The sequence below is a fragment of the Botryllus schlosseri genome, chromosome 16 (genome assembly GCF_051294905.1).
Source record: "Botryllus schlosseri isolate E-star chromosome 16, Bs_hap1, whole genome shotgun sequence".
NCBI lineage: Eukaryota > Metazoa > Chordata > Ascidiacea > Stolidobranchia > Styelidae > Botryllus > Botryllus schlosseri.
This window is the reverse complement of record NC_137251.1, coordinates 6,586,646-6,598,569: the sequence shown is the minus strand read 5'-3', so window position 1 is coordinate 6,598,569 and position 11,924 is coordinate 6,586,646. Positions and strand designations below refer to the sequence as shown.

The window sequence follows — 11,924 nt, the reverse complement described above, 5'->3', positions numbered from 1 at the left end:
ATTGCAAACAAAACTGGGCTTAAAATACCTCCTTGCGAAGTACCATTTTACGTATGGAAAGTGTCAGACAACTCATCCAAAATTCTGACGTGAAATGACCGATGTTTAAGGAAGGAGTTCAACCAACATAACGAACAATGCCGCGAATATCAAACTATGGAGATCAGGATGCAGATCAGGAGTTCCATAATTTTACACAGATCGCTTGTAAGTGAGATAGGTCTACACGAGGCTGCTTCGGTCGCTATTACACCCCTTTTGAGTATCGGGGCCACTAAGGAGTGCTTCCATGATGGGGGACACTCTCTATCAGACCAAATGTTGTTCAGTGCTTGCAACAGTATACGCATGCAGGCTGTTGGGATGAACTAGTCTAGGGGTGAGCAACGAGCGAGTTCTGCCCTATGAGACTCATTCCTTTCGCAGCCAACCCCTTCTGCGTCGGGGCACATGAAGACGTAAATTTTTGGTCAACATACCGCTGATAAAATGCGGTGCCAAAACATAAGCGACGACAAAACCTTGGCCAAAATATGACTGATGCTGGATGGCCAACCCTTTCGACATGGATATGGTCCGTTGTCGGCACGGAAAAGTCCCGTTCATGCAATCCAAGTAGACAGGTTACAGTGGTATAACTGCGACACGCAAAGCAATTTCATTCACGATAATTTGAAATCGCGTTGGTCAGACATATTTTGTAGAGCTGTGTTGGATAATAATATTAATATTAAAAGTTTTCACTAGCACTTATCACCTGATAAGGTCTTACGTGCCACGGACGCAAATGTAGTCAGAAATATTCAGGAAAATGACACTCACCACGAAAAAGGCACTCAGATGTATCTACCAGTTGATAGAACGAATTCAGCAACGGCGGGCAATAGGGCTGGGTTAGACAAAACTTCTAACTGAGACATGTTTTGTAGAGCTGTGCTGGGTATTGAATTATGGTGTCGGAACTGATGCTTAAGTCATCAACAACCTAAATTTTGCCGTCAAGTTATTCAAATTTTTAGCTGGCTTTGCAAATTCACAATAAATAACATGCTTACCCGCGCCGATAGCAGACGATGTATATAAACGTAATAAATTACATGGAATATTTATTATTTGATATTAAAGCTATTTCCGGCAATTATCTCGCTGGCCACAAAAAATCTCGCACTCGACGGACAAACGCTGCGACGGCGAGGCTTCTTTCTCAAGCAATTTAGAACTTCAGAGACGCGGCATATTATTTGTAATTATTTTTATTGAATAGATTGCTTGAAAATGAAACTATGCAAAAATTTGATGCAGTGCACTTAGCGGTACTCGAGTCATTGTGAAAGCCTCGAAACATACTATATTACTTATTCGAGACTCGTATATTAGGAACGATCAAACATAAATAGGCCCAGAAACTAGGGTTACAATATTCTGAAAATATGAAGAGGACAGTTTTCCAAAATTTTCAGACTTGCAACACCAGAGGAAAATCCTGAAAAATGGTAAATTTTTCGTAATTCGTGGGCGGTTGACTCGAAAAAAGGTCAACTTTCTGGCTCGACTCCCGAAATAAAGTTTTTCTTTCAAGTTATCGGTTCGGTTGACTGAAAACAATTCTTGACCTGGACAGCTCAAGTCGAGATTCAATCCTTGACAAACAGACCGCTTCGTGACCCAAGAATATCGAAACAAGTCATGCAACAGTGCATAGCATGATGACACGATAAATAACTAGCATGATAAATTAATTTTTTTCTCAACAAGGCAGACTTATTCCGTCAAAGTCCCACCATTTTCACCAAAAATATTCAGAACGCAATTCTATGAATCGACTTTGTCGCAATGCAATTTCTCTTCGACATTTTTCGCGACGTCATCAACGCCGTCTACTTTCTATTCTTTCTTCTTATCCTTGCCCGAAGCACCAAGGGCGGGTGGCGGATACTTGTTGGAGCACGGCATTTTTCGTATTGACATGAATTCTTCAACCACTTCCGCTGTGGCCTGAATATAAATATCGAGAAACATTTGTAGCACATTCAAAAACACGGTACCTTGCGGCAGGCTTGCAATGACTCGTGTCGCAATTTTTCGTTGACCCAAGTCATAAAAATGGAAAATGACTAGACTCGAGTCCATTTGTGTATTAACTCGACTTGTGCTGGACTCATTGTGCATTACTTGACACATTCTAGATGACCAATTCGAGTCTCACATATCTGGACATATAATTGAGATATAGGCCCAGAAATGCTATGATATCTGTTTGAATAAACATGTTTGGAGTAAGTAAAATGAGTATATTACGAATACGAGGCCTTCAATAATACCCAAGAGTTTCACAGAAGTGAGTTGAACCTGACTTGACTGATACTGGACAGTAAACGCTATGACTTGGGACTAAGGACTTGGGACTTGAGACTATGACTCAAACTCGATCCGTTGCTCACTGACTTGGACTTGAGTCGGTGGTGAATTCAAAATGACTCGACTTGGCTCAAAACTATAAACCTCGAATTGACCAGTGACAAGGAAACTTGTGACTTGGTCACAGCCCTGCGAGTACCATCCCTAGCCACTTAGACCAGTGATTCCGAACCGCGGCTCCAAGGTACACTTCTTGCGGCTCTGATTGTCCTCTGAATATATGCCACGGAAATATGATAGACAATAGTTGTTTGTTTCTATGAATAGTTATAGTCAATTTATGTGTATAAATGCTAAAATGAGGATTATTAATTATGTATAAAGCCGTCCGAGGCCGCTTCTGAAAACCAGGAAAGAAGATTTTGGCAGACTAGCGTCAAAGGCATGGATGAATACCCGCCCTTTATACATCGCAGTGGTTCCCAACCTTTTTCGACTCCTCGCCCCCTTATCAATCTCGACACAAATCTTCGCCCTCCATATTTGCGGATCAGAAAGAAGGAACATGAAATCGGGAAATTTATTCACCTAACTCTGATGACTGGTGAATTTACTAAAAAAGGTCATTTTCCGAGGTGGTAGGTGCTCGAAAAAAATCGGTATCCTAGTCTACTTTCCGTTGAGTTGTCCGTGTTTTGTATCATATGCATAATAGGCCATCTTCACTCGCATTTTTCACCACGTTTATTAAATATATTTCACTGGATTTTCTAACGTTTTCGACCCAACAGTCACCCCCTTTGATATTTTGCCTCATTGTTTCTAAAAATCGCCCACGCTGGGAACCACTGGCATAGATGTTTCTGTTCATGCACGCGAACGCGAGCGATGCGTGCTGCGGTTAGTGACGAGCATATGATATGGTGAACGTGCATGATGTTTGCTGCTCAAAAATGATTGATATCGGGTATTTTTGAAAAAATATCGCTAGATTATCGCTAAATATTTTTCAAAAGCCGCTAGATTTATCGCTAGACGCTAGATCGATATTTTTTTTCGCTAAACCGAATGAAAAATCGCTAGGTCTAGCGACAGAATCGCTAAATTGACAACACTGGGCCATTACTGTGCTATTCCGTATCAAATGAGAACATTATTAGCTTTCGCGCACAATATTCGGGCTTGCTGGATCATGCAAATACAGTTCATATTTGATAATGATGTAGGCCTAATAACTGCGGTAATTTCATTGAGAATAAACGTTCGCAAACAACACATTGTTTAGGAGAGTTCGCTTACGAACAAGTTAGAAAGGTTTAATCACTGTAATGTGAGGCAAATTTCTTTGACTTGAAACCCTTTTCACGTATTCACGCATGCTGAAATCGGTCAAGTATTGAACCACTGTTCTATCAATATCGATCTAACATAAGTTGAACCTGGCAATAAACCAAGCATTCGTTCAAGTATATTTGACTGAACGTTCTAGCATTTTCGCCCCCATCGCCCCCAGTCGCCCCCTTTGTCATCTTCGCCCCCCTATTTCTCAAAATCGCCCCATGGGTGCGATATTGCACACGTTGGGAACCACTGATATATCGTCACGATGAAGAGGAATTTCCACACAATTTCACGAACATCAAAATAACAGCTCATAGTCAAGTATAAATTGCAATAAGTACAATATTAATCAGCGTAAAATCCCCTAAACTTGTGCATTAAGTGCTGCAATGTATGAAGAGCTTTCACATACGACATATTACATATTACTATGTATGATTTGCATTTTCAGTTTCTTTCAATGTATAGCACTCGCCAATCAGCGTCTATCAATGCTGATATAACTATCTACAGAAGTCTATGTGCATTGTGCATGTGCATGCTTTTGAATAAGCTGGATGGTGAGGTCCAGAGGTAGGCTAGCTACCATCAAATGTTTGTTATAAGTAGCCTATTCGAGTGTTTTCATGCGGTTACATAATGACTCTGTAACTTGAAATGCGGCTCTAATATCCAAAAAGGTCGGGAATCACTGACTTAGACCAACTCTGTCCGAGATTACACCGATATACCAATATATCCACGAAGGCAGACGCACAGGTCATGGCTCTAGTCACAATAGCAATTGTCTCGACATACCTTGGCTCTTGCTTCCTGATGCTTTGCAACAAGCGGCTGTAAGACGGAGATCAACTCTTTCTTCAACTCGCCGGTCAGCATTTTGCCAGAACTATAATCCTGGATCATTTCAAAACAGTGACATGTAAGAAGTAGTGTCAAGAAATTTCAAATCAAATTTCAAATGGAAATCTCATATTCATTGGGTAGTACGCTTGTACCTAATGTGGTCAATATTATATAAAGTAACAACCTAGTTAGTTGCGGTCAACAAAATACTACTTTGTGAGTAGTTCTATTGCTGTATGTGAAATTTGAAGAGTGATTAGTTCTAGTTTTAGCTGCAAACTTCGAAAACTGAGTAGTTTGTACAAGTGAGAATGTTGTGAAATGATTTCGTTGATCATAGTCCCTGACCCAGTTTTCTGAAGCCGCGAGTCTTGAAATGTACTTTTGAGGCTCTTGTACAATCATTTGTTATTGTGTTTGTCACATTGTTCGTACGCGAACAATAAACATGAAGTATAAGTCCATTTTAGAGCATGTTGTCATTATAATTAGTTGCTTATTAGGGAGATCACTTTGTAGTGAACGACATCGATGTCATATCATGGGCTTAAATTATTTCAGTGATTGACTGGTTACAAGTGAATTCAACACTTCCTGAATTCAGCAGTTTGCGACCCCCAATCCTGACTTTCCGTAAACCTCAACCCCTAATCTAACCCCTAATTCAAATACATTAAAACATAGGCTTACTTATCAACTGCCGAATTTAACATAACAAATCCACCAAGTGTCGTAGACAAATCCACCAAGTGACGTAGCACAATTAAAGCTAATATTCAGCGAATCAATCATTTTCAAATATATTGCTACAATGTTGATGCATAGTAATAATAATTATTACATTTCTGTTGCCTAATTCACCGAGTGTTGAATTAAATATGTCAAATTGTCTGGTACCCATTGTCAAACCATAATAGCGCAAAATTGCCAACGTGGGATGACTAAAACGAGCAACGTGCCTGTCGAATTTGCTCAAGTCTATCATCGTCTTCCATGAAAAATTTCAAATACTGAAAAGAGACGTCGATCTCGCAATCGCCACCCTTCTCTCTGTGTTCTTCCACTGTGTCTCTACCACCGGAGAACGCGTATCGGTCAATCTTGGTAACAAGCAACATGATAATTGTACAGTTCGTATGAAATAGGTAATACCGTAATAAATATAAAATCATGGGTTGCCCAAAATTCGACCACACCACATAATGAAACGACAATTGAGCAACACTTCAGGATGTGTCACTCATCCATGTAACTCTACAACCCAGACCTAACCCAAATCCAGGGTTATAATGCACGGTTGTAATGTAGGGATGGTAACTGTTACAGCTGAGGAAAGGTACGATACTATGAATGCGAGCCATTTTATATCACTCAAGGAGAGTTGAAAAATTTGATTTAAACGGATCAAACTCAAAACCGAACAGTAAACACAATGACTCATACTAGAGTCACAACACTATGACCCGGAGTCGACCCTCTACTTGGACTTGACTCAGTGGTGAATTGAATATTACTCGACTTGACCAGAGTCATTTTCAATTAAGTGAGATTGACATGTGACTCGAAACCTTGTGACTTGGTTACAACTCTGCCGCATTCCAACCTTATTTTTGATCTGAAGTGCAGTGTCGGTCAAAAATATGGACGATGTCGGATCGCTAGCGCTCATCTTAGTTTGTGCCCCTTGAAGAGCAGGGAAAAACACGGAATGCAAAAGAGCAGGCTTCAACAAATTCAATCTCGGCGCGACGTCACGCGTCATGCGGAAATACGGATCCTGTAAAATCAACAAATTTGATAGCAATGCAGACATGCAGCTGGTCGCAGTAGATTACCAATGTGTCCATACTGATGCTTGTCAACAAAAAATGATACGACTGGGCGTGATCTGAACCAAGTATTAGACTTCGAATGGAGCATCACTCATTATGATGTTACAGCAGTATGAATGATGTGGAAAATGCACCTTTTATGCGACCGCAAAAAATATAATGCCAATCCTACATCATATCAACGACCAGCTATATATTTCACTGCACTTTCTGACAGTTAATGCAGCGGGTCGATCACAACCTCACACAAATGTCATTTCCAGTTACATCAGTTCTTTCAAAATCTCTAATAGTTGGAGACAATTAACCTTGACGAGTGCTGGCCGAAAATATTCGGGTTCATTTCAATACCAATATGCTGTCTAATTATACTGTAAGTAGTATTTTATTATGCTGCGATACGGCCAATGTAGGTTTACAGCATTTCACGTTGTAATATAGTATCGAAACCACCATTTTCGTCGATAAATTCACTCTCAGTGGCAAGGATTGTATAATTCCAGTGCTCGAAAAATCGTCTCTCACTACTAAACCCGAATCCTTTTGAATTAACACTTGATTCCGATGCGAGACTCGAATAATTGTGCCCAACCCTGCCCAGTAACCTGTACAGTAGTACACGTTCATCGATAACAGTATCATTAAACAGCTCTAACCTGGTCGATCGCGCACGGAATCAGACAGGGAATATCTTTAATTCCGTTAAATATATGAGGGAAGCTAGACGAAAACGAAGGCACCGCCTGAATCGCTGGAAAGCTGATTTTTCCTGAAAAGTAAATACGTTATATATAAACGTGTAATCACTTGACTCGAGTCTCTATCTTCAGTTGACTCGACTAGACGCCAGTCATTTTCTTGAAATCGACTTGTACTCTAGTCGTTGCGCATGACTCGAACCAGTCATATGACTTTAGATATAGATTTGATGATATATCGTTCTACTACAAACATATATGTTAGCCATACTACCCTCTCCAACACACAAGCATACCTATGCTATCTGTATCCGAAAAGCCGAATATGCCCCTTGCTTGGTTAAATGTCACGCATTTCTCCACTCTCTTCATATTCCAATAAAATTCTTTACAAGATCTGTGATAGAAAGCAAATTAGAGGTTTGCCACGCGCTACTCGAAAATATTGGACAACAAGATGGAAGTCGAGTCAAGAAACTGGGTCGAGCAAGTACAACAGCTGAGAAATCGTGCTGGCAATTTCACAACGAGTTGAGCATCGAAAACACGCAGCCGCGACCAGCATTGAGATTGATTTGTGCAGCTACAGTGGAACAGGGTATTTCGGAAAATATGCAGTTCCACTACGTTGGTTTTCTGAAGAAAATGTCGCCACCATAAATTATTTGCTTCCTATAATTTGAAGCCATATATGGAGTTGGAGCGCAATGCCCCTTAAAAAGCGAGTACTTCTAGTTGCGAATTTTGATAAGTGAATAGTTCCAGTTCTAGTTGTAAGTTCTCATAAGTGAGAAGTTCTAGCTCCGATTGCAGTCTCGAGTTTTAAAAAGCGAGTAGTTCCAGTTGCGCATTTTAAATCCAGCATTTTGTAAAACCCCGAAGGTAATAACACTAACCCGATGTAGTCAAGATCTGAAAATATGAAGGTCTTGTCGGGATCGAACCCGCAGGCGATGATATCCTTGGTGTTCTCCTTTGCCAGATTGTAACATTCCTCCAGCGTGAGAGATTTCCACAAAAACTTTTCGTCGTCGGTCAGTTGAACAACTACGGGAACATCAAAAGCTTCTTGCAAGTATCTGCAGAGAATTGGTGTTTAAGGGCTGGGAATCAAATCTGAGTCAAGTATTAATACTAATGATCCCAGTCCAGTAGGTATATATGAGATTTTTTCAAGTTTACCCGATTCAAGGGCTCTTTCGCCCAGTGGCTCATTGACAATTTGTCTCATAAAATTGAATCATAATAGTAAATCAAAAATTACTACCTACTTTATGAAGTCTTTCACCATATGGCTTACCATTGGGAGACATTATAGCATGTACCATTATTATTTAAACAAGAAACCGTACATTGCTAATGAAATCTAATGATGGAGGGTATGTAACACAATCCACAACATATCTACCTTGTCATGATGAACGGGATTAAATGACCCAAATGCATGGCCTCTGACGACGGTCCCCTGCCCGTGTACAGATAGAAAGGCTTCCCTTGTTCGTACAGATCCAGGATTTTGTTCATTTCTCTGAAACAGCGATCATCAGCACAACAAGATGTAAAATAGATCCTTCAATATCCCCAGAATAAAATGACTTAATACACAGTAAATAGGGATAGACATAATGATCCAAGTACTCAAATCCGAATCGAGTATTCATCGAGTAGTGAGAGATGACTCTTTCGAGTATTAAATAATACCCTCGTAGCCACTAGGAGTTAATATATTATAGTTTCGATACTATTTTCCGCCGTGGGAGCCTTGAAGCCTCGATTGGTCATATCGCAATATGCGTACGATGTAGTGCAAGGCTTTGCGCATTAGTGCAAATTGGCATTTCTTTGAAGTCATGATCAACGACAGCATTGTCATAAAGTAAAGTGGAATGGTATGGTCGAAAACAATATCAGATTATCTTTAATGCGATGCAACACGCACATTGCATTCTTTGTAGTCGCGTAAAGCTACATATTTCAACTTTCCATACCATTCATACTTTATGAAGTCATATTAACTGATACTCCTATGCTTGACTTTAAGATCAATACTCGACTCAGAATCGAATCAATTAGGTTCTGGATTTTGCTCAGCCCTGACCATAAATTTTCGGCCTTTCGGCCACGAGACACTATGCACATAATCATTTTGCAGAACATCATTATAAAATTACCCACAACCCACTGTAAATGCTATTTCTTCAAAACCGACATTTTTTGCTCCAATAACTTTGTTTCTACGGGTTAGAATTGAGTCCAATTTGTTTCGCAACGTTTTTTTAGACGACCTAACAATTTCGTCATCAAGCCAATAAAATTTCAAAACAATAGAGTTTATTTTGAACAACGCTACTGCAGATGATTCCAAGAACCCAGTAACTTAACATGCATCTTGACTTGGCCTGAGAATATCAAGAGCGAGGCCACAAGAGGAAAATTAACTAGTCGGGTTGGTACCTCTACTGAGAGAACAGTTTCAAAGTCTCTATTTTCTTAAACAATGGTGTCAGGTTGTAAGGCTGTATCATACTGATTAGAACGAACATAAAACGATATGTATCAAGTGACACAGGTGTCTTGGAATCTTATTAACGTTATTTCCCAACTGTGGAACTGGGACATTTTCCTATCTCAGAGGTGGTCTTCGTGCTATTGTGGAGAAGTGCTTTTGAGGGACTGAATATAGGAACATTTTTATAATACATTGAAGAGATCATACAAATAGTTTCCTACAATAATTGTACACTCGGGTTTCCCTCAGATTGAAACTAATTTCTCACATCACGTGTAGCACGCCTTATCCAGAATTGTACAAACTACTAATCCATATAGATATATATAGTTGAAGGTCGTCTACCTATACTGGTTGGTGAGTAGATCTGGTTTTAGTCCTGTTTGCGTATTTTAAAAAGTATGTAGTTTTAGCTCTAGTCCCAAAATACGACCATCAACAACTTTGCCAATACTGGCTGGAATTGAGCCAAAGTTGCTCCACATCGTTCTTGTAGAAGACTTGACAATTCCATGAGGTTACCAGTAAAATTTGTAGGAAATTATTATTTTTTAATATAAATTTAAAATTTTCCAACCCCAATAGCTGCGCTTCAACCGGTTAGAATAGAGCCAAACTTGATGTGCTACATTTTTTTTAGCCAACCTAACAATTTTACATAATAGCAAGTAAAATTTGAAGAAAAAACTTTACATAGGCCTACAAGAAAATAGAACAAAGACGATTAAGGGTCTGATCCAACCTGTGGGAGAAGAATATGCCTCTTTTGATAAAATGGTGAAGTTTTCTACCCTTTTTCGCAATAATCTTCTCAATTCTGTCGATAAGGTCTTGATCCATTTTGCTGGATCCAAATCTCTCTGTGTCGGTAAAATTGAAAATCAAGCATTTTGATAAAATTCAGTTGTGGTGCAGACTATAATCTCAGTTTTATGAAATGGTGGAATATTGGCACCTTCTTTGCAATTACTTGTGGGTGATGACAGTGCAGCTTCTGTTAACGATTCAGTAACAATTCTCTTTGTCAAACCTTTCACAAGAGACCAATAGAGCAACTGTTTTAGAAGGTTTGGGTCAGGGATACTCAACTGTAAGCAAAGGTCAAGTTACAAAAGTTTGAAACGTACTATCATAACTCGATGAAATAATGCACAGTCGAACGAATGTTATATTTAAAAAAAAAACTGGTACAGTGACGTGGTATTAAAAGAAACATGCGAAACGTATTTATTGTTCTGTTAGTCAAATCAAAGATAACGGATTCAGATTTGTTAAAAAAAAAGTTATCAATGAGATAGGGTCGGGATCTAACACTGAAAAGGTCCGCCACTTTAGTAACTCCGGTTTGAGTCGTGCTTTTCCAACAAAGTTATTACGATAGTAGATTACCGCTAAATCTACAATATAAACTGAGGCTCTAGTGACATTATGATGACATTTGTGGTGACCAGTTGGTGATTTGACCCAAAATCAAATTATAGCATGTATGGTATGGCATGTCAGGCATTACGTGACTATAGTCGACGAAGTTCGCATGTTGAACATACCACCGACGCTGATCCATACAAAGTTTTCTGCACTGGTGCAGTACCGAGCTAATGGATCGGATCATTTGAGCTGCCTCTCGCAAAACAATCCTACAACAAAATCGGGATCACTGATGCAATATATTCACATTCCAAATTAACTCGCATGGCATTTGAAGTTTCGTGATTTTTCTGAAATACCTCTCTTACCGTCTCTTATAAAGCTTTTGAGACATGAATGTACCCATAATGAGATTAATACATCTTTGCTATTGAGACAATAAAGAAATTGATTTGCTTGGATTGCGACCAAATCTGGAATAGCCATTGTGAGACACAACACTCTTTCTTCCATCAATATTGTTTCTATTATATTACGATATCACATACTAATGAGCTTGTCGTAATCCACTCCTTTTGAACTGCTGGACTGCACCTCCCATGGGTTGACTATGTCCTCTTCTTCTGCGACTTTGTCCGTGTCGTTTTCCATATTTTCGGATTCTATGTTAATGCTTAAATGTTAACACGTATATATGTAATGTATTGTAAAGTTTGCAGTTTTAAATATGATTGCCATATTCGCCGAAATCCAGTTCTGGGCTATACTTGTACAACTAGGTTTTTCATAATGTGCAACCAGAACTAATAACCTTTGAAATTTAGCAACTAGCTGAATAAAACACAACTATCTAGAATATATTCAATTGTGAAGCGACTCATTAATTTTTATTTTATCGGAATCGGATCGGCTTTCCATATGAACATCAATACAAGTTAGAAATGGGCGAGGTTTCCACCCCAAAACCCCCCT

The 11,924-nt window shown here is 39.3% G+C and overlaps 1 protein-coding gene across 1 annotated transcript; it reads right to left on the bottom strand.

Annotated features, from left to right (window-relative positions):
• Positions 1-1,237: 1,237 nt before the first annotated feature.
• On the bottom strand, positions 1,238-11,671 carry LOC145458476 (tryptophan--tRNA ligase, cytoplasmic-like). The gene is made up of 10 exons (XM_080336851.1): positions 11,501-11,671; positions 10,327-10,444; positions 8,484-8,603; positions 7,972-8,154; positions 7,372-7,472; positions 7,034-7,146; positions 6,149-6,322; positions 5,505-5,645; positions 4,498-4,596; positions 1,238-1,995 (listed from the first exon to the last, which is right to left on the bottom strand). The coding sequence occupies exons 1-10, from the start codon at positions 11,601-11,603 to the stop codon at positions 1,885-1,887; spliced, it is 1,263 nt and encodes a 420-aa protein (XP_080192977.1). The 5' UTR covers positions 11,604-11,671; the 3' UTR covers positions 1,238-1,884.
• Positions 11,672-11,924: the final 253 nt, after the last annotated feature.